The sequence below is a fragment of the Brassica napus genome, chromosome A5 (genome assembly GCF_020379485.1).
Source record: "Brassica napus cultivar Da-Ae chromosome A5, Da-Ae, whole genome shotgun sequence".
Lineage (NCBI taxonomy): Eukaryota > Viridiplantae > Streptophyta > Magnoliopsida > Brassicales > Brassicaceae > Brassica > Brassica napus.
In genome coordinates this window covers 26,674,880-26,700,026 of record NC_063438.1, presented here as the reverse complement: position 1 = coordinate 26,700,026, position 25,147 = coordinate 26,674,880, and the positions used below count along the sequence as shown (strand labels likewise).

Sequence of the window (25,147 nt, the reverse complement as noted above, 5' to 3'; positions counted from 1 at the left end):
ATGATGAAGAAAAAAAAAATAAAGATGAAGATAAAGAAAAAGAAGAATATAGTGATGATCCATATGAGTCTACCGGTGATAGAGTCATGAAGATTTACGTGATCATATTATTAGTGAGTTGAGTAGAAGATATTGATTACCTTATTAGTTTATTTGATTTAGATTTGTACTGATATTTATTTATTAGTTTCATAACATTTGATTTTGAATTTTTAAACATTTATTTTATGTTTAGTTTATCAATATAATTTTATGTACAAGATACAATATAATTTAAAGTAAAAATTGAATTACTAAACCAAAATTTTGAAAAATATAAATAATTTTTAATCATATTTTTTGGTCGCAAGCAATATCAAAAAGAACAACACAGCGATAACCAATCAACCGCGCGACAGAAAAACAGAGAACTCAGCAACAACCACAGCAAGTAAACGTTGCGATCAAACGAAACGAACAACTACCAGCGGCATCAAGTCGCAGCCGCTAATGCTGGCGACCAAATGAACATGGCCTTTTCATGTGTTTATAATCGAACACCTAATTTCACATCACATGCTACAACTAAGTTTTTATAAAGCAAGGAAAGAACAGAATAGTCCGACTTGCAAGATGCACTGAATCTAGAAACAAATAAGCATTACAAAAGTCTTTAAAATGCCTAGAAAGTTACAAATAGGCTCTCATCAGTTTCTACTACACTCAGTAAACACACATAAATAGATAGAATCAGTGTTTCAACAAAAAGGCATAACTAATAACAAAAGGATTTCAAAGGCCAGAGTTCGGATTGTTTCCAGCAAGGATAAGAGAGATCTCGAGACCACGACTGAACGCTTGGTTGAACATCATACGTGTCTGGAAGGTCGAGACGAACGGGAACCACGAGCAGAGCGCAACGGGAAGGAAGATGAGCATTCCCATTCCTGCATCAAACAGCCTTGCTAGGGACCGAACTGATTTCCACATCCCAAGTCGCTTAATCACCGGCTTCCAAGCACACGCAATCTTACAACAAAGAGAGATTATTACATTGTTAAAACTGGACTCTGCAGTGATTAGAAACTGAAGGGTGAGAGAGAGAGAACGAAAACTTACAGAGAGGATTCCCCATCCTGTCGGTATAAATGCCAATATGCTGGCAAATATGTCCGTCACTGATAAGTTTGTGAGCACGATCGCAACGACTATGCCAGCTAGAGCCACCAATAAGGAAACGCCTTGTACAAACCTAAGTACGAGCTGGAAGTTGACAGAGACCTTCTGACTGAAGGTAAAGACCTAAGGTTATTGGAAAAATGAAGATTATCAGAATCAGGTAATGCTCAGAAAACTAAGGTTATTGGTAAATGAAGTGTGAAGTTGAATAAACCAACCTTGAAAAGAACAATAAGCATCGCAAATGCAGCCCATGACCAGCCATACACCTGCAGATGTATAAGTACTATGTTATTAAGCATCTGCGCTAACTGTAAAGATCATATAAATCTTATATCTAACCCCACCAGCCAGGTCGTACTCCACACATTCAAAACATCATCAAACCCCAAATATAACAAATCATAACCTTTCTATCCTCACAAGTGATTATCAGATGGTATTGGTAATTGAAATGAATCATGAACAGGGATCATTAATCGACTATTGTTCCGAATATACCATATCAAAGACGTGGGAAAGGAACCGGACGATTTATAACAGCACAAAACTAGCGAACTACGATATGCGTAAGTGTAGAGAAAGGGAAAACACTGTACCGCAATTGATGTATCTGATCCTTGCAGGTTCAGTTTGTAGACAATACCATACTGGAAGATAAAGAATCGGAGACTTAATATGGTCTCCACTATCCTCCCGCTCAAGGTCCGAATGTGAGACTGTTGATGTACAAAGACAATTATTATTTGCCAGATAAGTAGAGCAACTAAAAGACGTGCAAGATGCTGGGAAATGGAGTTCTTACTATTTCTTCTTCCCACCATGCTTCCCAGCTTTCAGCTCCTTTCACACCGATTCCACCTCTGTAAAAGAGCCAGTTTGTCCATTCCTTGAAGTCCTCCACGACTCTGAAAGAAGAAGGAATATTCTTGGTCACTAAAAGAATATGTAGCTCAACATAACATAAGAGAGACAGCACTACTTACTTCTGCCACTCAAATCCAGCAGGGTTGAACAGGTATGGAGCAAAAAGCCAAGAGACTGCCAAAAACCAGCTGCTAACCGTCAGGAGAATGTAGGAAACAGCACCAGCCTCATCGTTTCCATACGAAAGGTAGACGACCAGTAGGAGAATAACTTCCATCCTGAAGAAGAACAAAGCATACCAATGAATTGACCATCCTTTACTATGGCTAAACAGGCACACATAAGAAACAAAGCATGCTGGAGACATACGCTTTGATGAAATGACTTCTGGAGTAAAGACGGTAGTTTTCAGAAAACTTGATATGCTTGACGACAAACCCTCTTCCAGTGGCTTGGTACTGTTGACAAACACTGTTTATCACATTCCAAACAATATAGAGAAATTGGAGAGCCGAGTGTAAGATCATACCCTAGCGCCACCGTGAAGAATTGTCCGTCCAAAATAGTGGGTTCTTGTGCCAAGAGAGAATGTGAAGAAGATGGTACATAGTTGAAACTGCATCGTTGTGAAACTGACAATGGCCTACACAGTGAAAGATAGTTAATAATAACAAACCTGTGAATCTATTACCATAAGGCAACTTACAATCAAATATAAGCACAGTAGATACTCAAGTAAATGAACGAGCTAAATCAGAGTATATGTCAGTCTCCAAGGAACTTTTAAACACACGCTTCACCACTATCAATCATATCTCACAAAAACATGGCATAACAATTAGTACCTGGAGAAAACCCTGTTCCAAAATGAAGCCCAAAATCATCGGCACAGCAGTGAAAACACCAATCTGAAACAGAAACTGAGCATTGAGGGCAGCGCTAAGGGCAGTATCGTCCAGAAGAATAGCTCTTTCCCGAATAGTAGCCCCAACTCCAGAAAGTGCCTATCAAAATCAAACACAAGTAGGGGTCTAATCAGCCATGGAGATAGCATATGCGTCATAACCAAATCTAGGTAACCATGCTTACCAGGTATAATCTCCCATATAAGAAAATGTATACAGTAAGCACCGTCAACTGCAAGAGGCCATTTAAATGTCAATTCATCAGCATTAGTTCCTGGAAACCATACTTGGAGAAACTTGAAACTTATCAGTAACAGCTCAGATATACGTTACAGAAATAAGTGATCCACGAAAAATGATGATGGAAAAGACTTCTTTTATAGAGTTGACAGCTAAATGAGAGATACCATGACGCTAAGAGTGCTTTAACTAAAAGGTTAACATTCTGGTTGCAGGTATTTAACTTTGATGAGAGGCAAACAACAGCACTATGAATCATTTGAGGGTCCACATACCATTGTACAGAAGTAGAAGCCAACAGTTGTAAAGTAGAATGACATCATCCGGAAGAAATCAAGGAGCTGGCCAAGTCTGTATACATCCCGACTAAGAACCTGTTCACCATTCCCACCGGCAACCTTCCCTTCAAACAGAGCTATTTGATTGAGCCCCACATCTCGCCCTTTGCCCACCTGTGGATAAAATTAATACATATATTATTGTTTATCACATTCTATTTGTAAAAAGTTAAGAAAATAACGGACCTGAATATACTCATGATGAGTGATATTCCCTTGACGTAGAGTTGAGTTAAAACCTGAAAATCATAGCATCAACATTAATCAAATGTGGAAAAATGATCAAAATTGCTCAACCACATTCCATATTTTCAATTAACGAATCGACTTTACCAGCAAAAATATCTTCACTAATATTGATGACTCGAGAGGCCTTGCTGATACCACCACGTGTAATATGGAAAACTCTATCGAAGACATCTGGATGACCATAATGCATGCGGATCCTAGAACATAGAGATAACAGAACAAGGATTCTTGATGAGATCAAATTCTTCATAAGAAAAATAAACTTATTGTTAGCAGCTTACTTCAGGGGTTTCGCCAATACTCGCTGACCAAGAGTTACAAAGCTAGTTTCTTGATTGGACATGAAAGACGCCAAGGAGGAGACACTGCATATTGTCACAAACAATGATTTAAGATGAAATACATGAAACTCGAACAAAGATACACATATGTCTGGCTCACACACCTTCCAGTGAATACATGTTCCCTAACTCCAAGAATGGTGGGTGGTCGAATTCCATGGCCCCGGTTCGGATCGAATTCCTCCAAGAGATTTCTCATCTTCAAGGCTTCTTCAAAGTAATTGTCCTAACAAATAACGAAAAAATAGATGTTAAAATAACTAACAGATGCCACAGACTGGAGATGCATTTAGCTCTCACGTAAAGAATGTAAAGTACATATGATGAAATGCCCAACTACAAACTGTTTTCAAAATACTCTTTACAAAACGTATATACCTAATTTACTAAATTGAACTTTCCAGTGAACCTTAACTATAATTCACCCCCAGAAGATCTCGTAAGAAGCCCTTTAAAACAAAGAAGATGCCACATACTGACCTGATTCATATCAATAGTCTGGACAGCATTTCCGCGAGTAAACACAATGGCGTGGTTTTGATTCTCAGGTTTGCCTTCGCCAAGTTTCGGGTCCCCAGGCAACCTTATGGAGTAAATTTCCTGCACAGCCAGAAAAACTCAAGTGGGAATTCCATATAACAAAATATTAAGACCAAGAAGGAGAAAGAAAAATGCCAATTCCCTTTACAGTGCAATCACAATCTACCCATAACTTAAAGCAGGTTTAAGTATTTTGAGAATAAGGACACAAGAATACTAGACTCGTGACTGGTTTCACAGATCGCAGTTTACCTTATCCTTTCCACTGATGTCCGCCTTCACAAGCTTTGAATAATATTCTGTATGGGATTTACCCTCTTTCGGAGTATCAACAACATCGATATAAGCGATACGAAGGGCTTCATTTCTGACAGTCGAACGAAAGAGATTAGCTTGTAATCTGTACAATATATATAACAGAAGCTCTAAACCTGAGATTGAGGTGTCTTCTTACCTTTGCATTAGCAATGCAATGTCAGCAGCTTCGGGTTTCTGATCTTCCTTCTGTCTTCCATATATTTGGCATGTGACAACATATGTAAACTTTAAATCAGCTTGGGCCCTTGCTTCAGGAGATAACTCGAATCCTTCAGAATCCGTCGCGTCATTACCAAAAGGCGTCGACTCTCCGTCTGCAATAAGTTAGATAGCCCTAAGGAAAAGCTTGACCAAAACAAATATATCTACAGAAAGCTCTTATAGCCTCTTACCTCTACCAGCCTTTCTTTCCAAATAAGACTGAAGCATGAGAGCTTTCCTATAATACATCATCCCGCGAACTGCATATACAACGTCAGATAACACGTAAAGAAAAGCACTGAAAATATATGCAAGGGAACAGCGGAAAGTTACGACTATTGACTTGATAGAAAGAAGGTGCAGTGATTTGTTTACTTACCTGTTCTAGCTAACGTCTGTCCACGGTAAGAAGCCCAAAACCTAAGTTCAAGTATGTCTCTCTCATTACGTAGATCACCTTCTAATGCATTTTCATCTTGTCCTATTCGTGCAAGAAAATTTTTCCACTCATCTGCGACAAATCAGATGTCAATGAGAAAATATTAGGCACCTATTCATTACAGAAGTAACTTACTAATAAGAAACATAAAAAGCTAGGCAAATGTCACTACTCATATTAAGGAATTGACAAAGCCAATATACCTGGATAAATTTTCTGAAGGTAAAACAAGATTGATATCCCATCCTCATTTCTCTTAGTGAGTTCGGCCATGCTGTATAGCACAACCTCAGAATAATATGGAGTGAAGACACTGAAAATACAGTTCAAAGGAAGATATTAAGCTTGTGAGAAACTTGTTTTGATAAAATGATGGAAGTACGGAGAAAGAAAGAAATACCTGAAGGATAACATCTTGTCCACAGACTTTGGTGGAGGCACATCCATGAAAAGCGAATTGGTGAAGAATTGCAGTCTGCGTCTTGCCTCGAGGTTTCTAGGAACGTGCGCAGCAGAATCTTTGATAGTAAACAGCGAGTACAATCTTTTGACTAAAGCTTTCTGCAAAACCATAGAGATTTATCAGATTGACAGAATATAATTGAGTTTAACCATAGCCTTTGGTAACAAATATCATCACCATACCAGCTCGGGATCTTTAGGCCATTTCAACTTTGTAAAAAGCCGACCTTCATTCCAGGCTTGAGTTAAGATGTTCCACGTTTCATACTGACCCCTACACAAAAACATATTTTTCGAAGACTATTAAACAAAGAAGACCAAGGCACGGTTTTGCACAAAACGCAGCCAAATCATCGACTTTGTGTGTACCTCATATTAAAAGTTAATATGTCAAGCCGCATGACATCGTAGAGATCCTGAAGTGCTTTGATAGCCCCTTTCGCATGCTCCGGTGTTTCATTTTCTTTCTGTTCAAGAAAAAAAGAACGAACATAAAACTCCATCTAATTGATAACATACAAGTAACTGCGGAAATCTTCTCCCACTAATAAGGGACGTCTACAATTCACAATTATGTAACTTTCACCATCATGAAGATTACAACTACAATACAAACTAAGAGCCGTTCAATAAAAAGATTACTGACCAGAATTCCCAAGAGTGCAGTCACTCTCGTGATAACAAGGGAGAGTTTGTTCAACTGAAAATCGTGATGTATCTTCCGATCCTTTATGCTGGCCTGGATATCTTCGTAGATTCTTTCCACCCTACAAAATTTACAAGACATCATTCTTTTATCCAGCAAAAACCTGTCCAAGTAAATTTAGGACTTAAAAATCCCTTACCACATCCTCCCCTCGGCTTCCAGAGTCTCCATTAGGACAAGTTTGAGTGTGTGATAGACCTCCTCAACAGCATACTTCATATAATCATCCCTCTCAATTCTCTCTATTATCTCCTCTTGAGTATTACTCTCCGCGGCAATCTCTTTGGCCAACAATATCTACAGTAAATTATAGGAGATTAATAGTCACGAAGCAATGACTTCATATACGCTTCATATGCGCTTTTTACGGAAATAAAGCGTTGAATTAAAATACAGAAGCAGGTAAAGTAACAAACTCACCTTGCTGGAAAGAAGAAAAAGTGGCCACTGAACCAATTGGAGCCTACCAGAGTTCTTGGGCATCAGGAGTAAGTCCATCTCACTAGAAAATCGTTCCAAGCGAGAAGAATGGGTTAAAACGAAACTATAAAAAGCCGAAGCTACGAACATTAGGCACACAGATTAGTTACCGAAAAGCATAAAGCACTTACAAATCAGTGATGTAGTCTTCCTCTCGTAGACATTTTATTATTTGGTTCCAGAATGGAGCAAAGTGTGCTGCATCTACTTTATTCTTATCCGCAGCCTTCGCATTGATAATCACATGCAGATATGAGCAACAAACGTGAGAAGCAAAATAACATGATATACCATACGTTTATCTAGGAAATTAGTGGTTCATAAACGTAAAACAGGTCAACAGGTACCTGGTGAGAAGGATCAGACGTCCTGCACATGATTTTGAATTATAGAAAATATCAATATTTAATAGAGATAAAAGGAGACGTGCAGGTAAAATGAACTTCTTAGAAGACAGATGGAAAGGAATCTAACCGATTAGTAATAGGGACATGAAGAGCCCTCATGAAGGCCCCTGGAAACTCCTCAAACTGTTTGTGAATGGCTTCCAAAGATCTTATCTGTGAAAATTGCAAGGCAACGTAAGGACATACACTCTTGCAGTCAGTGTAGTAACATATTTTTATATCTTAACTTTGACAGGAAATGTAACACACTTACCTCCCCCAAACGATCTCTCGCACCAAGCAAGAAACCCAAAAAGGCAGAGACAAGGGTGTAGAATATATGGATGTCTAACAGGTAGATCTGCATTATATGAAAGAGAAAGTTACTACACAATGAAGGAAAACTCTACTGTGAACCCCCCAGTGACAGCATTCATCCTAGCCAGAAAAAACTCCAAGTCTCCACCAAGATTTCTGAAATAGTTTTTAACAAAATCCTCCAAAACTGGAGTGATCTCTAGAAACAACTACGTCTTGATTCACTGATTGCTCCCAACAAAACCTAGAACAACAAAAGTGCCTACCCTCATGTAAAGACCATTGAACTTACAGCGACCACAGGAGCCCATAAACTGGCAACAGTCAGAGCGTTGTAGTTGTCTGCATCCAGATAAGAAATATTAGAGTATGAGAATCTTGCAGAAGAATGATACTTTTGAGGTTCTGAGTACAATTATCAGCAAGAAACTAAATAGTAGAGCTAGTAACATCCCAAGAAGGGCCTACTTCTAGAGTTCGACTTTGATATCATATACTGCAGAGAAGCACAGGTTTATGATTCCAGAGAGAAGTAACATATTACACCACAATCATTCAAGCAACTAAGCTTACAAAAAAATTAAGCATCCTCGAGTAATACCACAATCCAATACTTACTTCTTGACACCAAATCATGCCACGAGTACTGAATGTTATCCTGTTTGACTATCATCCTTGTTGGACCAACGAGCGGCTTAATCTGCAATTTCATCAGCAAGAGAGATATAACTCCGAGTCACACTTAAACTGCCAAACGAAGTATCTTTGCGATGTTTCTCTAATAATTACTTCAGGAATTGTCTACAAGAGATCGCAATGAACAGAGAACTTATGTATAAAGTAACAGCATGCCAGCACCCATAAAACTACTTCCAACTTTAAGAGTTCACTGTACAAATTGAGAGCAATTGAACACAGAGAGAAACAATTTTCAGTAAATAAGTGGTATGTAAAATATGTATATTTCACGTATAATCACAATCTTCAGTATAACTATCAACACATCACAATTATACTTCCTATCAAAAGAACCAACCTGGAGAAAGTACGCAAAGGAGAACTTGGCAGACAGAACGACAACCCAAAACAGCAAGTACCTGCGTCATACAAGAGTGGCTTAGAAGAACCTTTACCATTTAAGACACAAAAATACGAGCTCTCAGCATCAATTAAACAAGTATCTCTCTGCTTCTCGCAAACAAGTCAGAAACAGAGTTAAAATATTTTCAGTACCAAATATAAGCTAGAACAACTTTTGAAGTCCCGAGAATACAGATAACTAAAATAAGTAACTAAAAGAAAGTAACAAAGATAAGATGGAGACGTTACTTTATGAAATCGGATGTCTTTTCATACATGCCACGGCCAACATAGTGTCTCTCCTGAAAATACAATCAAGTAAGCATCAGAGATTGTTACTAATGATCCAGATATTAAGCATGAAGAACGAAAGAGAAAGATGATGTACAAACCTGGCGCATCCACTTAAAGAATCGAATCACAGGCCAGCGATCACATTTATTAGCAATGTTGTGACAAGTTGGGAAACGCATCAGGATACTCAAAAAGAACTGAACACCACCATAGATGGCTATGAGAATCACATAAAATTTGAACATGACTGAGTTGGAATTTGGGTTACTATCTTCTTGAAGTGCTTTCCTGCACACACACACACAAAACTATCAAACAAGGGAATGTAGAACTACCCCAAAAACAGGAAAATATGCAAAAGCAATATGAAAAAGGACAGTTCAATAAATGAAGTTTCACATACACATAGAGGAAGGATACGACGACGGAAGCAAGGCTAAACCAGATGAAGCGGAGAAAAATGCGAGAAACAGCCAGCCGTCTTGTTGTAGAATAAGCACCATACATCATGATGACATCCAGAACACCTATAACATCCAGCACAAGTTTTTTCTTCACCAAATCACAATATTGATAAAGAAAATAAAGTAAAGAGTATCAGGCTTAATACTGACTCTCAGAAAACTTCATCACAACGAAAGTCGGACCCAGGCTGAGAATTTCACGCAAAGTCTTCCTGGAGTAAAGGTCGTTTTTGTTGAACGCAATAATAGCTAGTGCCTGTAAAGAAGTCTGTTAGAGTGCAGTAGCAGGAGAACCTCTATCGACATAATAACATTCATACGACCCATGATAGTGAAAGAATACGTCACAACCAAACGTCGTTAACGTCAAATAAAGATTTTCTTAGGAACACAGAGAAAAACTACAACAATAAAGGGAACCAGAGTAGGGATTACAAACCTGAAACATCATAGCTAGGAATATCCATAGCCGATGGAAGCTGTGGTAAAGATGCAAAAATGTCCGGTGCTCAACGAATGAAGTCTTTCCTCGATGCTTTGCCCTACCGGTTTGAAGGTCGTACTGCAAGGATAAAACCAGTATACTAACATCAGATACGCATATGTGGGAAAAAAGAAGTCTGTATCCAGATCTTAAACGAGGCACACAACCAGACTGAACCTCGACTTCTTTAGATAAAATAAAAAAATTATGAACCTATTAACTAACGAGTAAAGTAAATGAATACAATAGAAAGACTAAACATGCCAACATAACTTCAAGATCAACCTCTAACACATGATCTAGGAGCTGAATTATAGACGTTTAAAAAATTTCCATCACGGAGATAATAAATCGCTTATACCAATGCTATAATTTTTTTCATTTGATGTTCGTCTCACCAAAGAAGCAACAACAAGTATGAATACAAAATCACTACTGTGAGGGGCCATTGCAAACCTTTTTTCTCGGTATAGGTTTCTGGAAAAAAGATGAACTCGTCCGCCATGGCCAACCAAGCTCAAAGGAGTGAAGCGACCTGGAAAATTAAAACCGTCAGAGACAGAGAGAATGAAATTAACCCAATCGGCAAAGATATTAAAAATTTACCAGAAATACTCATTGAAATCATCATAGTTTCTCCAAGCTGAATGAGGTGCTCGGCCATTGTCATTGTTAAACGCTTCCTGCACAGAGCAACATGACTATTACAACACAGTCCTAAATTGAATATTCACACATGAGAAAGCAGAATCCTCTTTTTACAGAACATTTGAACTGAAAACCAACTACCACTGATATATCTACAAATATACATGCTATGAAACATATGTCCACATCTTGAATGAATAGGACAAGATGTAATAACCCCCTCAAGTAACACGATAAACAAAATTCAATATGTTTATTGACCAAAAAAATGCTAAAATCAGTGGTAGATGACTAACCGAATCATCAGCCTACAAAACTAGTTACGGAGCAAATTAGGAAAGTTTTTTAATGTACGTTTCTCTATTAAGAAGCAGCAATGTGGGATCAAAGAAAATACAGCAGTAATCATGAATAGAAAAGAGAAAGGAAACTCCCTAAAAGTCCAGGGGTGAAAGAATACTTTAGAGAACATACCGCTGATACAACTCCATATAGTGGAGCAATGACATGATCAAGGAATGATACCCCATCATCAGAGCCACGGCTTTCGACTGGCATACAGCTCTCAGCAGGGCGAGCAACCTGCTGGCGTAAGATCTCATCCATTTCTCTTACCATCTACATAAAATATTCAGTATGAGCAAACAATATCAAATGACCACATACTATAGTAAAATTACCAAGGAACCAGTATCAATTCAGAAAGTTAGGCGATTCATATAAGAACAGAATCATGGAAGAGACAGTGAGACATAGAGATCCTGGTAGAATATGCAAACATGTAGAGAAAAATAAGCGTTCAGTATAAACTTACGTGGTGGAATATGTAGCACAAACATTCCGGAAGAAAGCGTATGTTAGCAGCTTCGCCCCAAATCAGGAAATACAAAGAGAGGAATAGTAGTCTCTTTTCTCCACTGATGGTCTCTAAGCTGCATCATACAAAAACCGAAGTGAGCAAGCAAGAGTGGTAGCAGGAAAAGACAAGGAAGAGAGGATAATTTACTTGCTCCATGCCGGTTGAATGCACAGGTAATCACACCACTTAATGTAGTTATCAAGGGACTTCAGAAAGACCTTACGTACTGCATCGTCATCCAGTTTCTGAGAGAGTAAGAGAAAAAAAAAATTATTCATGAGATCTGAAAATGTAATTCACTGCTTTCTAACTATATATAGCAGTAAACAAGCTAAAATCATGTTCACAGCACAATCACTAGCATAAGTTTCTAGAATGAACATTAAGATACTTCACTTTTAAGCCTTGTCAACTAGAAGTCCACACAAAGAACAATCAACAAGAAGTTTTCGCTATAACAAGAAGAACAGAGCCAAAATCATGAATGGTCTACTTCTAATCCAGAAACTTCCGCGAAATTACTCATATGAAAATCAAATAAGCTATGGTACTTACAGGTTCTCTTTCTTCAGGAATGTTAAGGCGGGATTGCTCATTAGCAAGAAGAAGAACTATATGTTCACGCTGATTGGAGACACTGTCTTTCTGCGGCCATAAAAATTGATATATTAGAAATATCACTCTCTAATACTCAAAAGAAGCTTCTCAGATAGACAAACCTGGAACCCAAAGATGTAGTGGAGAAAATCAAGCATATCAGCATTCCTTGTCGCTGGAATGGGAAAATCAGCAGGCAATTTTGGCAGGCCTGGAAAATACTTCAACGCTGCAACTGCTGCTTGCACCTGCTCAAATTTTATTGTCATCAAACCGCATACAATACACGCATGTGGATTGTGGAAAAAAGGAAAATTATCTCACCTCAGGGAAAGACGTAGTGGCATTAGTCGTGACAGGAGCATCCAGAGGAATGATGTTGTAAGCAATCGTGTCCTCACTCATTGCAGCATCAGAATCAATAACATGCTTCAGCTGTTGACACACAAAATAGATATTTTACAGACCTACTTTTGACCCCCAAAAAAATGAATTTGAGAAATAGGAGGAAAAATACACAACCTCATCAGGGATCTCTTTCGCAACCTGCTCCAACACATTTCCAAGAACTTTAAGGGTAGCAAATACTCTCTTCCTTCTCAATGTTTTTCGCTCCATCCTGGTAGCCAATATCAAAACGTTTACACAACAATTAAGATACCTGAGTAAGTTTTGGGTTCTAACAATTATTAGCCAAAATAGAAAACTCAGAGATTCACGTACTCTTTAGTGAAAACCCCAGACTCACGGAGCTGCTTTTCATCCTCCTTCAACGTGTCAACATTGTTCTTCTCTCTGTACAGCCTGTAGAAGTCTTGGAGCCGTTTAATATCCTGACTTCTATCTATCGTCCCAACCTCTCTTTTCGCTAGCTTTTGCTGTAAGCAAACCAATCCAGAACAATGCATTAGAATCCAAAACCATGTAAAAAAAATCAAACAAGCAGAAGAGAAGAGAAAACATACCTTCACAACGGACATTAACCCGGTTTTAAACTGTAACACTCCTCTGCCTTCACTGTTAGGGTCAAGATTCTGTGCCAGCGAGTAAGCATGCTCACACACTGCACCAAAAAAAACGTTAACAAGATCACAACCATTGAAGAAACAAAAGCTAAAACTGCCAAAAAAAGTAAGAAAAAAGCTTACGGATCCTAGCGATGCTGGGATCTTCATCTTGGAGCTCATCAGCAGCTCTCAGAATAGCGTCTATGTCCCTGTTGTTGGCCAGAGATGAAGGGACATACTCCATAAGACTTCCCTGGCCAGGACCACCACCACCAGCAGAAGCTCCTCCTCCTCTATCTCTTTGTAACGCAGCATTTACAAGCCGCTCCCACGACGACTCCGCTCGTGACATTTTCTACCTACAAAAGTACAAAATCTCAGAATCTTTAAAACCAAAGAAAAAACAGCAAGTGGAACATTGTAATAAAAATCCAAGGATACACATACAAACAGATTCGGACAAGTGAACCTAGCCGTAACGGACAATGCAAATTCACAGACCGTGAGTTATATAGAGAACAAACGAAACGAAAAAATATGGGATCTCGAATCTGAGCTACGTCGAGGATCAAAACAAGTTAAAGCAAACGAAAAATGAACCAAACATGTCAAAATTAGACGCGGGAGTTACCGATTTAGAAACCCTAGATATGGATTTTGAGCAGAATCGGATTCATGGAAGAATCAGCGCACAAGGGTACTGAATGCTAGCTCGCTCCCTCTCTCGCTCTCTCTCTCTCTCTCTCTCTCTCTTTCGTACTCTCGATTCTAATTCAAAAGTACTTTTAGGGATTTTCTTTTTGTTTTTGTTTAAAGCCAAAACCATCACAACGAAGGAAGCCTATGTTTTAACTTTTAAATAAGCGTGTTGACGGAAAAAGGAAAAAGGAAAGTCAGTGAACCGGATTAAACCGGCTAAATCTCAGATAGATATCTTAATTAACTCTCTCGGTCAAAACCAGTTTAGTCCTTATTTCAACCCGACTTGACTTGACCCGATCCGGCGCTTGATCAATCGAACCGCCGTGGCACAACTGCAAAGTCATTGGGATTAAACCGGCTAAACCGCAAATAGATTTCAATAACCGTCATTTAATCTTTGATTTAAGCACGACTTAATCCGACCCGATGATAAGAAAAAGAAAAGCATGTTGACAAGAAAAAAGGAAAGTCAGTGAACCGGATTAAACCGGCTAAATCTCAGATAGATATTTTAATAACTCTGTCGATTAAAACCGGTTTAGTCCTGATTTCAACCCGACTTGAGCCGATCCGGCGCTTGATTCGAATTCAAGAAAATCAATCGAACCGCGTTGGCAAGACCGAAATGTCTTCCGGATTAAAACGGCTAAACCACATATAGATTTTCAATAACCGTCATTTAATCCTGATTTCAACCCGGCTTGACCCGACCCGATGGAGCCAAGCTGGCCCGGTACTTGATTGGATGTAGATCCTTCCTTCTTGTGAAGCCAAAATCAAAACTTGTCGAGTTGTTTTCTGTTCAAGAGCTCTCTCTTCCTGCTCCGCAATTGATTCTAGGGTTTAGGATATTAAAAATTTGTGCTTTTCTTCATCCGAGAAGAAGAAAGATGTATGCTGATAGATTGGAGTCTGAGTCTGGAAGCAGGAACACGGTAAAGGATCGAATCAACGGCGGCTCTGGCGATAACTCTACTCGCTCCCGACAAGTGACTGGGAAGAGGTTCGAGTTTATTCGCTCTGTTTGAATTCAATCGAGGGTTAGATTAGCTATTACCTGCATTGTGATTTTTCTTGCTTAGCTATTTGAATTGTGTGTTTGGTTTAGCTTAGGAGGACTTTGAGAATGAAACTGTGTTTGTTTTTGTGTTGTGTTGTGTTGAGGAATAGTTTATATTCTTTTACTTTCTTATGGTTCCAGGCAAAGGCAGGACGACAAATGGGAGCATGATCTTTTCAGTAATGACAAACCTCAACTCTCAAGTATGTCTTTTTACTACTCTCTCTTTAACCAATTCTCTTTTAGCAGAAACTAAGTATCTATTTGTTTGATGGCTTGCTAAGGTCGCAGAGTTGATTCTAGAGATCTTCGCCTGAAGCTCCAGAAGAGAGATGATGGATCTCAAAGCGGGCGAGGAGGTGGTTCAGGCGTGCGGGATTTACGTGAGAAGCTCTCTGGGACGATGACTGTGCAACCGAAGAACAGTGACCCGCTGAAATCTAAAGTGGAGGCTGCTGCTAGACCAAGCATGAAGAGTGTAGCAACTGAAACTGAAACAGAGGTTACTAGAAAAGCTTCAAGTCAAGCTACCAGGACGAAATCACAGCAGGCAATGAGATTCACTTTTCTTTAACTGTGTTTTTCCATCGTGCTTATAAATTACCTTGGGAGAAAACTATTCTACTGTTTCTTAGTTTGTTATCTCTTGGTTCAGGCTGGTGGATCGGTTGATAGCTTTCTGGAATCACTGGGTCTCGAGAAGTATTCTACTGCTTTTAAAGTGGAAGAGGTATGTAATATTTGCTATGCTTGGAGTCATCTTGTGACAGAGTTCTTATTCTTTTTGGTCTTTCTCAGGTTGATATGGATGCTCTCATGCATATGACAGATGATGACCTCAAGGCTATGCTTATACCAATGGTAAGCTCCATATTAAACTACAAAAACATTAACTACCACTCTGCTTTATAGATTTTGGATGAAAATAATTATCTTAGTCTCAGTGTTAGTTGATACTTACAAGCTGTGTTGTTGTTGTTTCAGGGCCCAAGGAAGAAGATACTTCTTGCTTTGGGATCCAAACGCTGATAGTCTAGTGTCTTTTGCATAACGGCTTCAAGCTCAGCTGAAACGGTCTCCGGAAGTCTGTTACGTTAAGCTATTTTCGAACTGATTCCGGAATTGTCTTTTCTTTTTTCTCGTATTTTTTTTTATGTATCTGCCCATTTCAAGAGCTTAGAATTTTGGCGGTACACATCTGTAATCGTAGGTATAGTGAAACAAACACTGCCGGTTTGCGCCACTTGTGATGTGTGAAAAGCTTTGAGTTTAAAACACAATGCAAAAGCGTAGGAAAACTCAGAAAGTTAATCAGTCAAAAAAAATTATGGTCTCTTCTCTGATACAATGCTGTTGCGTGATTTTGAATACAAACAACCAAAAAGCTTAGAAATTACAAAGGATATGTAAAAATGAAAAGGGTTTACACTAATGTTCAAAGTGACAACATGGTCCTAGGCCGTCTTCTTCCTGGTTAGCCATGTCAAGTACTTTGCCTTCTCTTGTTTGTATCTTTTCCACTCCCGTAGTGCTGCAAGGACAACGTGTCCAGCAACAGGTAGGAAAAACGGCTGTCCAAGAAAGTATGAACCTATGAGCTCTGAGAAAACGATGCTAATATTAATAATGGTGGTAGAGATCATGAAACTAACCGAGTACACAGCAAAGCAATGTTCGTAAGAGAAGTAGCTGACGGACATGATGGATGGATGGAAGAAGGCATTCTCAGCTAGAGACCTTGCTTCTCTTGATGAACCTTTACAGAACACAGAAACGCAACTTCTTGTTAGAGTTTACCAACATAGAACAGAGAATATTAAGTGTAACATACTGGCTGAAGAACTGTATCCACCCAGAGAAGCATTGGATTGAGCCAACTTTGCTGCTTTCAGAGAGTATTTCACCTGGTGGTTTGAAGGAAACCAATGGAAATGTTCAGAATATAACAATTTCCGGAAAATTTCAAGATGAGTAACATACTTGTTCTCCAATCTCATCCTTGATTATCATCCTGGGGAGTGACTGAACCTGCAGGTGCCAAGTAATAAAGATTAGAAGAACTGAAATGAAAAGCTTTAACCAGGCATGTGGAGTCAATCACTAACCAATCTAGAAAGAGAGCCGAGGGTTGTTGCACAAGAGTGGAGATTGAAACACGTGTGTTTCCGTGACAAGACATCCAGTTCCCTGCAAATGCCACATTGGGAAAGACAAAACTCATCAATATACATTAACTCATGAGCATCCCTTGCTTTAAGTAGAAACATCCAATATTGATTGATAAGCATCAAAGATAGCGAGACACAACCAATACTTACCACTCTGTAAAGCCTCTTTCACTAGGTAATATCTTGTAACTGCCCAATTCACTGGTATAAATAGCTTCCGACTTAAAACCAAAAAGTTGTCGAAATTGCCCCAAGAAAACTTCAACTATTTGCTCTAGATCCTGTTTCAGAAAATGCAAAAACAACTATGATGTTTCAGACATCTTCTTCAAAGGCTCTCGAAATACTCAATATAGGAATTTAAAATATTAATCAACAAATAATTAATGTAGAGCATATTTTGAATATGAATTGTAAACCGGACCTGAGGCGATATCATGTTCCTGCTTGGGCTTTCAGAATCCTTATCACAATTTCTCGGGTTCCATACAATCACACTGCCCCACATCTGTGGAACAAAATGAAAAGATAACCTTGTTTTACACAAAGAAGAAGATATACCAACAGATTAGCAGAAGGAAAGCAAATATAGGATGAGTGGAAACTAACCGGAGATATGAAGCCATTTGTTTTAGATATCTCCCCATTTGGCAACTGCAAGTGAAGAGGGCATTCTTTTCCAGATGGAATATATCTGATAATATGAGGAAAGATCATAGAGTTTAGATACATGTGGGGAAACATTCCTGCTTAATTTATCAGGAAACAGTATAGTCTAATACAGCATTAAGCAAAAAACATGGTCAGAGTAGAGTAATATACACCACAAATTGCAGTATTTTGGACCGTCCACTGGCTCCAGCAGAAGTATCCAAGTGCCATTCGTTCGAGTTCACCTGGCGTAACCATTCAAGATAATAATCTGTCACATCATCAGTTGTATCCAAATCACTCATGGAGATATTGAGAAAAAAGTACATACAAAGAAGGGAAGATCACTGGTCCTGAAGATGTAGCTCTGAAGTTTTTCATCCCAAGATGAAAACGAAGACTTCGGTGTGTGATACAAAACCTAAGAACATAGAAAGTATAAAAACATCAGCATGAGAGAGAATAACAAAGATGCCAAAGATCTCAGTCTGGTGATGAACGGTACCTGACTTTCAACACTTATATCAGCTATAGGCGCTAAAGCCTTAGTCACAGGAGCTAACAATCCCTCGTCTATCCTCTGAAAGTCCCTATCAAACGTAGCACACAGACAACAAGTCACTGGTAAGTACTTAGGCAAACAAAACAGTAAACTCTGGATTCCCTAAAGGCCAAAGCCGAAGCAAATGTTGTAATGGCAATGCAAAATCTCTAACAAAGCTCAGGTAATAGTGAGAAAGCACAACACTTTGATCATACCAATCATAGATCCAATCACGTGGATTGGAATTTAACAGGCTAAAAGAAAGAACAAGCCTCCCATCTGATCCCACAGGCATAAACTCCCCACGAATAGAGTCTCCCTCCTCTCTTCCACCATTCATAAACACCTTAACAAAAACCTCAGAAACTCTACCCACCACCTCTCCATACCTCTCTTCCAACCCACTCCCCACAATCCACGCATGCCTTCTCTTCCCCACCACAGCCTTCACCTCATCTCCACCATCACCCTCCTCTTTATTCACCACAACAACACTATACATCTTCCCAATACCCCCAGAACATCCACCGAACACATCATCCAACGACTCATCCACCTCATCATCCAACCCACCACCAAAAGCATCTCTTTTGATCACTCCGCAGCGGTAAGAGCACGTGGAAGGAAAGGTCTCAGAGCAGAGCTCATCTGGGCTTTGAACCGTGACGGAGATAGACACATTGCAAGAGCCACACTGTGAACTTTCACCGGTCAACTGATTCACACCGTCTTGTATCTCAGATCGCAACTGATCCGGATCATTCGATCGGAACCCAATGAATAAGGCGTGGAAAGTACATGGAAAGCGTAAAGGCGTCGACTTTATTTGATCGGAGAGTGAGTCGATGTCGTGGAAAGGTAATTGAGATCGGTAGATTTCGACTGACTTCCATAGAAACGGCAGACCTGAGAGGAAGGAGAAGAGTACGGTGGTGGTGATGAGGAGGCGCTTTAACCCGGGTTTGGAGGAGCGCATGGTCTTCGGATCGGGCTCCGGCGTGGTTCCGGGTGTGGATGTAGTCGGATTCGGATGATCGGAGGTTTCTTCCATCGGCTTCGTGAGAGTTGAAGATGGCCACAACACTTGGGCTTTACTATTGCGTTGGTTTTGTCGTTTCGTGTAAACTGGGTTCTTATAGAATTAATTGAATCGACTGTTCAGTAGCCGTCTTAGCTCAGTGGTAGAGCGCGTGACTTTTAATCCCGTGGCCGTGGGTTCGCTCCCCACAGACGGCGTTACGTTATTTTATGTACTCCTGCAGTTTTTTTACACACTGCTATGATCAAATTTCAGAAAGCTTATTGTTCAGATGACTTTTTGCTGATGAGCAAAGAACCTAGAAATGTTATAAGAATTCCTCTCTTTAACAAAAATTCTTCTTCTTTTTTTGGACAGCAATTAACAAACATTCTACAAACTCTAGTTATTATAAAGGGAAGCATTCTACAATCTCTCTACACATGTTCCCTATTCCATTTTCTTTGATATCTCTCTCTATCTCTCTCTCTCTTTCTTGTGTGTGTCTTCTTGCTTTCTTTTCTTTTGTAACAAAGGAGTTGTTTTTGTTGTTAGCAACGTTTGATCAATCACCATTTAAATTTGTTTCTCAAATTAAAAGAGTAATGTGATTGTGTTATGTAATTTTATCTTCTGTTAATTAATTTTTTCCAAAAAATCTTTGTTAATCGATTTCACAAAAACATTTGCGTCTGAAAAGAAATGTGCAGCTGATCTTTACTATATAATATTCATGATAAGAAAACAGCTTTCTTGTTGACCAAAAAAAATAGCTTTCTTATAAAAATTAACAATATTTAAATGTTTCCTTATCATATTTTTAAAAATATTTTCTTATAATATTTTATTTTAAATTCTTAAAATATGCATATACAACTTCATGGATTACTGATACCTTACTTCGGTGAACTTTTATTTTTACCAATGTTCTCCTCGTGTGAAGATGTATATAAATTCTAAACCAAAAAAATTATGAAAATAGAACGGGATATATTCACAAAATTTTAATAGGAGTTATTAGTTTTTGTATCTTAATAGATTTAGAAATCTTTCTTGGATTTACATATCTGTGGAAAATCCAAAGATCTTAAAGTAGATAAGTTGAGTTTAGAATAAATCAGATGGACTTCAAAATCAATTCAATGGATTATTGTAAATAAATGGATTTATAACAATTGTAGTTTATAATCGTCAATAAATATTTTCAAAACATGTATTTTTTTCTTTTTTCCTCTTTCATATATCATATGTTATGTTATTCTCATAACATGTAGAATCTATCCACATAGTTGTTGTTGTTGTGGTTGCTCTTAATTGATATTACATGCTCTCTTTACTAATTTTAGATTACATTAACTTTTCGTCGTTATTGTTTTCTTCAAAATCTTCTTCGTTGTCAATTTTTTTTTTGAAAGTTCTTTGTAAAAAAAAAATTAAAAACTGAAGTGATATGAAATTGGTGATTATAGAAATAGCGGATCAAAGTTTGTTTGGCTGAATATGAGTGGTGATTATAGAACCAATAACACTGAATTTGGTTTGAATTTCTAAATCTATTGAAATACAAAAACCAATAAAGAAAAAACTAGAATTATACATGAAGAATAAACACAGGTTTTCAAACTTGATATATATAGAGTAATCATGGCTTGAAGGTTCATCAAGAGACGCTATTCAATAGACAATCACAAGTACTATTGACATATCATGAAGTATTTGAAAGTAACTTTATGAGTGTACAACTTTTGAGCAATTTTATTGTGACTCTTGTTCGTGTGAACACTTGTGTAATAAATTTTATATAGATTGTACACAAAGGCAGTGAAAAATATTGTTATAGAGATTCAAACAAATAAGAATATATATTTTCTCACATATCTTGTTTATATATCGGTTCGGTTAGAGTTCCATCGTTTTCACATATCAGTACGTTGCGATATGGATAGTATTGGGTTGTTCCTGGAAGTCTTAAGAGTTGCTAAGAGCGAGATGGTCAACTATGAGTTTAGTGCAAGACGCAACCTAGGAGAACAATTCCTAGTGAAACACAGTAGCTCGACTATGACTTCGCAAGGAGACTCATATGAATGCATGGATTTTATGGGATTGTCATTGGACTCTTTCTTGTCAGAAGATTCAGAGTACTTCAGTGACGATGTTCTCTACCTTAGGGTGGATGTCTCTATCGACCTTTAGTCGATGTCTCAAGAACTTTACCTTACACGTGGAAGAGGTATGTAATATTGGCTAGGTTGAATATTCATTATGCTTGGTGTCATCTTATCACAGGCTCATGTTCTCATTCCATTTTTGATATTTCTTAGGTTGATATGAGTGATCTTATACCAATAGTAAGCTCCATGTTAAAACTGCCACAACATTAACAACCACTATGCTTTATATCACTCGGCCCCATACATTTTGGATGAAAGTCATTCTCTTAGTCTCAGTTTTAGTTGATCTGTAACACGAAAGCTACTTACAAGTTGTGTTTTTGTATCAGGTGCCGAGGAAGAAGATATTTCTTGCTTTGGGATACAAAAAGATAATAGTCTACCGTCTTTTATATAACGGCTCAAGCTCAGCTTAACGGTCTCCGGAAGTAGTTACATTGTTGCAATGATTCTGGAAATTTATAGTCTCTTCTCTAATAAAATGTTGTTGCATAGTTTTGCATTTTGCATTAAAGCAACCAAAAGCATAGAAATTACATAGGATTTATAAATATGCAAAGGGTTACTCCGGTGTTCAAAGTAACCACAGGGTCCTTAGGCCGTCTTCTTTATGATTTGCCATGTCAAGTACTTTGCCTATGCAGAACATATCAATTTCCAGAAAATTGTTTCAAGATGAGAAACATACTTGTTCTCCAATTTCATCCTTGATTATCATCCTTGGGAGTGACTGAACTAAAATGAACGTGCTATAACCAGGCATGTAGAAGTTAATCACGTACCAGTCTAGAAAGAGAGCCAGGGTTGTTGCACAGGAGTGGAGGTTGAAACATGTAGTAACATCCAATTCAAATGCAAACATCCAGAAAGACAACACTCATCAGTATCCATACCTCTTGAGCATCCCCTTGCCTTAAGTAGTAACATCCAATATTGATTGATAAGCGTCACAGATAGCGAAACACAACCAATACTAGAGTTTCTCATTTACTTACCACTCTGTAAAACCTCTTTCACTAGGTGAAATCTTGTAACTGCCCAGTCCACCGGTATAAATGGCTTCGGACATGAAACCAAAAAGTTGTCGGAATTGCCCCAAGAGAACTTCAACTATTTGCTCTAGGTCCTGTTTTAGAGAATGCAAAAACAACTATATGATGTTTCAGATGTCTTCTTCAAATGCTTTCCAATATTAAATATAGGAATTCAAAATATTAATCAACATATAATTGATGTAAAGGATATTATAAATATGAATGGTGAACCGAACCTGACACTGATGCGAGATCATGTTCCATATCACAATAATAATCTGTTAAACTATCAGTTGTGTCCAAATTAGTCATGGGGATTTTTGAGAAAAAGGTACGTACAAAGAAGGGAAGATCATTTAAGATGTAGCTCTGAAGTTTTTCATTCCAAGATGAAAACGAAGACTTCGGTGTATGATACAAAACCTAAGAACAGAGAAAACCATAAAACATCCGCATGAGAGAGTAACAAAGATGCCAAAGTTCTCGGTCTGGTGATGTATGGTACCTGACTTTCAACACTTATATTAGCTATAGGTGCTAAAGCCTTAGTCACCGGAGCCAGGGGATCAGATCCTACGGTGGATCAGTAGGCAAGGCTCCATCTCGCCCCATCAACGGTCAACATGAATCTCCTGCCCCAAGCTCCTCCAAGGTACTACAACATACTCATCTAAAGTGATTAGTATATATTGAATATATTATTACAAATTAAAATGATTAGTTTGGTGTATCATTAGAGTTACGTTAATCTGAATAGACGAATATTTATAGACTTTTATCTATTGTTGTAAATCAAGGCTCAGAATGTGTAATGAGACCGCACCATCTCAACCTCTAATGCTATAAAACACAAGTGGATAGATATGATGGACTGATTGATAAAGTCAAAACATATTAAATTCGGTGCTATATATACAAGTTGGGTTCACAGACAGTCGTTTAAGTCGTCGTCCACTTGGAGAGACAACTTTCTCATATTATACACCCACGGTTGAGTATATAATATGTCCTATGGTAATTAAGTACATATTAGTATAACCAAATAATCCAGCTAACCATAGAGACGTCAAAGTTAACTGCGATACAACTTTTTAAAGTCACAACATGCTAAATACTAGAGATTGAAGAAGTCGTTCTAGACCGTGAGAGAAGAAACGGAGACATTCAAACTTTATAACCAGACACTATATATTATATGAATCGTCAACGTTTTTATATATATCTTCTATCTTTCATCATTCCATACATAGCCCATTGAAGCCTTTCCTCATTCCTCTCAAGATCAAGAAATATGGCAGTAAGTTGGAAAACTCTTTTGTATCACATAGTTCTCGATTAGGGCTGACATAGTATAATGGTTTCTTGCACTTCAAGTTTGATCTTTTAAATTAGTCTAAAACTAAAAAACCATTAGTTCATCATTTAATGATTGATTGCAGAACCGTGCGCACGTTCCAAAGTTTGGGGACTGGAACAACCAATCTCAACCCTTCACAGCTGTCTTCGACAACGCGAGGACGAACAAACGAGCTGACTTGTACGAATCTCTAGAGAACTCTGACATCAAAACTCAAGCAAAACCTCCTCCACAACAACCTACTCCTATAATTCCAAAACCGGTTAGAGCGCCACCACCAACCGATATAAACAAAGTCAGAGCTCCTCCTGCCAATCAGCTCTACGGAGCTAGAGGCGGACTATACGGAGGTTATGGAGGTGGAGGCGGATCCGGAAACCAACGGCAGCCGCAGGTTCCTCCTCGTCCACCACAGACACAGCCTAAACCCAATGTTAGAGGCGGCAACAACGGAAGGGTATGATATACTATATACCTCGATTGTTTGTTTGCATTTGCACATTATTATAACAAATATTTGTTTAAATGTATCGAATAAATACAATGTTCGAAGAGTCACGTTTGATAATCAAAAACAAAGGATTTTAATGAACTAGTTGGCTTATTACAATTATGCATACGTATGTTAGGGAGGGACGACGATTCCACCATTTCCAGGATCAGTGGGATCAGGGGATCAGAACATGAGTTACACACACATTTTCGACCAAGTCAAAGAAGAGAGGCGAGATGCCAGATCCAACGGTGGATCAGTAGGTAACACTCCATCTCGCCTTATCAACGATGATCAACGGTCACGTGATCAATCTACTGCTCCAGGCTCCTTCAAGGTACTTCACATAATCATCCAACTTATATTATTTTAATGCAAAAGATGAATACTTTGGTGTATACTATTTTACATATAATGTGTATTTATAATATGAAATGGGATGCGCAGTTCTGTTGCTTTACATGGAGCCGAAAGGGAAGCAGCTATTGAAGACAGTGAACGTACATATTGTATCAACTCACGACATTTTTTTTCATTTTCTTGTGTGTTCTTTTATGGTTTCTAT

General features: G+C 38.3%; 4 protein-coding genes and 1 non-coding gene across 5 annotated transcripts; 3 read left to right on the top strand and 2 right to left on the bottom strand.

The window, feature by feature from the left end:
* Positions 1-596: 596 nt before the first annotated feature.
* On the bottom strand, positions 597-14,249 carry LOC106452965 (callose synthase 9). The gene is made up of 52 exons (XM_048780068.1): positions 14,013-14,249; positions 13,523-13,740; positions 13,340-13,437; positions 13,098-13,252; positions 12,897-12,993; positions 12,699-12,809; positions 12,497-12,622; positions 12,333-12,422; positions 11,925-12,022; positions 11,733-11,850; positions 11,393-11,536; positions 10,877-10,953; positions 10,727-10,805; positions 10,226-10,348; positions 9,937-10,042; positions 9,726-9,849; positions 9,421-9,610; positions 9,278-9,330; positions 8,985-9,045; positions 8,567-8,648; positions 8,241-8,290; positions 7,905-7,991; positions 7,719-7,804; positions 7,592-7,613; positions 7,376-7,470; positions 7,185-7,266; positions 6,904-7,061; positions 6,705-6,825; positions 6,428-6,525; positions 6,242-6,332; positions 5,997-6,157; positions 5,800-5,909; positions 5,537-5,668; positions 5,349-5,417; positions 5,093-5,270; positions 4,891-5,005; positions 4,579-4,698; positions 4,203-4,324; positions 4,039-4,122; positions 3,842-3,954; positions 3,695-3,747; positions 3,446-3,622; positions 3,115-3,162; positions 2,871-3,029; positions 2,555-2,668; positions 2,395-2,483; positions 2,145-2,303; positions 1,964-2,066; positions 1,758-1,877; positions 1,377-1,427; positions 1,099-1,281; positions 597-1,008 (listed from the first exon to the last, which is right to left on the bottom strand). The coding sequence occupies exons 2-52, from the start codon at positions 13,731-13,733 to the stop codon at positions 772-774; spliced, it is 5,730 nt and encodes a 1,909-aa protein (XP_048636025.1). The 5' UTR covers positions 13,734-13,740; positions 14,013-14,249; the 3' UTR covers positions 597-771.
* A 584-nt stretch (positions 14,250-14,833) lies between these two features.
* On the top strand, positions 14,834-16,477 carry LOC106452964 (ankyrin repeat and SAM domain-containing protein 6-like). Its single transcript, XM_013895167.3, has 6 exons — positions 14,834-15,086; positions 15,285-15,346; positions 15,428-15,693; positions 15,799-15,873; positions 15,942-16,004; positions 16,128-16,477. Exons 1-6 carry the CDS (start codon positions 14,974-14,976, stop codon positions 16,170-16,172), a joined length of 624 nt encoding a protein of 207 aa, XP_013750621.2. The 5' UTR covers positions 14,834-14,973; the 3' UTR covers positions 16,173-16,477.
* Positions 16,430-19,617, bottom strand: LOC106452963 (GPI transamidase component PIG-S-like). Its single transcript, XM_013895166.3, has 12 exons — positions 18,722-19,617; positions 18,468-18,552; positions 18,294-18,383; positions 18,134-18,207; positions 17,921-18,005; positions 17,736-17,819; positions 17,462-17,592; positions 17,249-17,330; positions 17,124-17,171; positions 16,975-17,047; positions 16,796-16,899; positions 16,430-16,714 (listed from the first exon to the last, which is right to left on the bottom strand). The coding sequence occupies exons 1-12, from the start codon at positions 19,555-19,557 to the stop codon at positions 16,598-16,600; spliced, it is 1,809 nt and encodes a 602-aa protein (XP_013750620.2). The 5' UTR covers positions 19,558-19,617; the 3' UTR covers positions 16,430-16,597.
* Positions 19,618-19,670: 53 nt separating this feature from the next.
* TRNAK-UUU lies at positions 19,671-19,742 on the top strand. Its single transcript has one exon. It is a non-coding gene; the product is annotated as a tRNA-Lys (tRNA).
* Positions 19,743-24,023: 4,281 nt separating this feature from the next.
* Positions 24,024-25,071, top strand: LOC106345629 (heterogeneous nuclear ribonucleoprotein U-like protein 1). Its single transcript, XM_013784803.3, has 4 exons — positions 24,024-24,029; positions 24,172-24,546; positions 24,719-24,919; positions 25,030-25,071. The coding sequence occupies exons 1-4, from the start codon at positions 24,024-24,026 to the stop codon at positions 25,069-25,071; spliced, it is 624 nt and encodes a 207-aa protein (XP_013640257.2).
* Positions 25,072-25,147: the final 76 nt, after the last annotated feature.

Excerpts from the sequence above, each read along its gene's own strand:
- LOC106452964 (XM_013895167.3), top strand. The coding sequence starts at position 14,974 with ATGTATGCTGATAGATTGGAGTCTGAGTCTGGAAGCAGGAACACGGTA. Across the intron at positions 15,694-15,798 it reads CCAGGACGAAATCACAGCAG|GCTGGTGGATCGGTTGATAG; the intron begins GCAATGAGATTC and ends CTCTTGGTTCAG. Across the intron at positions 15,874-15,941 it reads CTGCTTTTAAAGTGGAAGAG|GTTGATATGGATGCTCTCAT; the intron begins GTATGTAATATT and ends GGTCTTTCTCAG.
- LOC106452963 (XM_013895166.3), bottom strand. The coding sequence starts at position 19,557 with ATGGAAGAAACCTCCGATCATCCGAATCCGACTACATCCACACCCGGA. Across the intron at positions 18,006-18,133 it reads AAAATACTGCAATTTGTGGT|ATATATTCCATCTGGAAAAG; the intron begins GTATATTACTCT and ends TCATATTATCAG. Across the intron at positions 17,172-17,248 it reads TCGGCTCTCTTTCTAGATTG|GTTCAGTCACTCCCCAGGAT; the intron begins GTTAGTGATTGA and ends TGGCACCTGCAG.
- LOC106345629 (XM_013784803.3), top strand. Across the intron at positions 24,547-24,718 it reads GAGGCGGCAACAACGGAAGG|GGAGGGACGACGATTCCACC; the intron begins GTATGATATACT and ends TACGTATGTTAG. Across the intron at positions 24,920-25,029 it reads CTGCTCCAGGCTCCTTCAAG|TTCTGTTGCTTTACATGGAG; the intron begins GTACTTCACATA and ends TGGGATGCGCAG.
- LOC106452965 (XM_048780068.1), bottom strand. The coding sequence starts at position 13,733 with ATGTCACGAGCGGAGTCGTCGTGGGAGCGGCTTGTAAATGCTGCGTTA. Across the intron at positions 12,994-13,097 it reads TCTGGGGTTTTCACTAAAGA|GATGGAGCGAAAAACATTGA; the intron begins GTACGTGAATCT and ends ATTGGCTACCAG. Across the intron at positions 12,810-12,896 it reads CGAAAGAGATCCCTGATGAG|CTGAAGCATGTTATTGATTC; the intron begins GTTGTGTATTTT and ends GTGTGTCAACAG.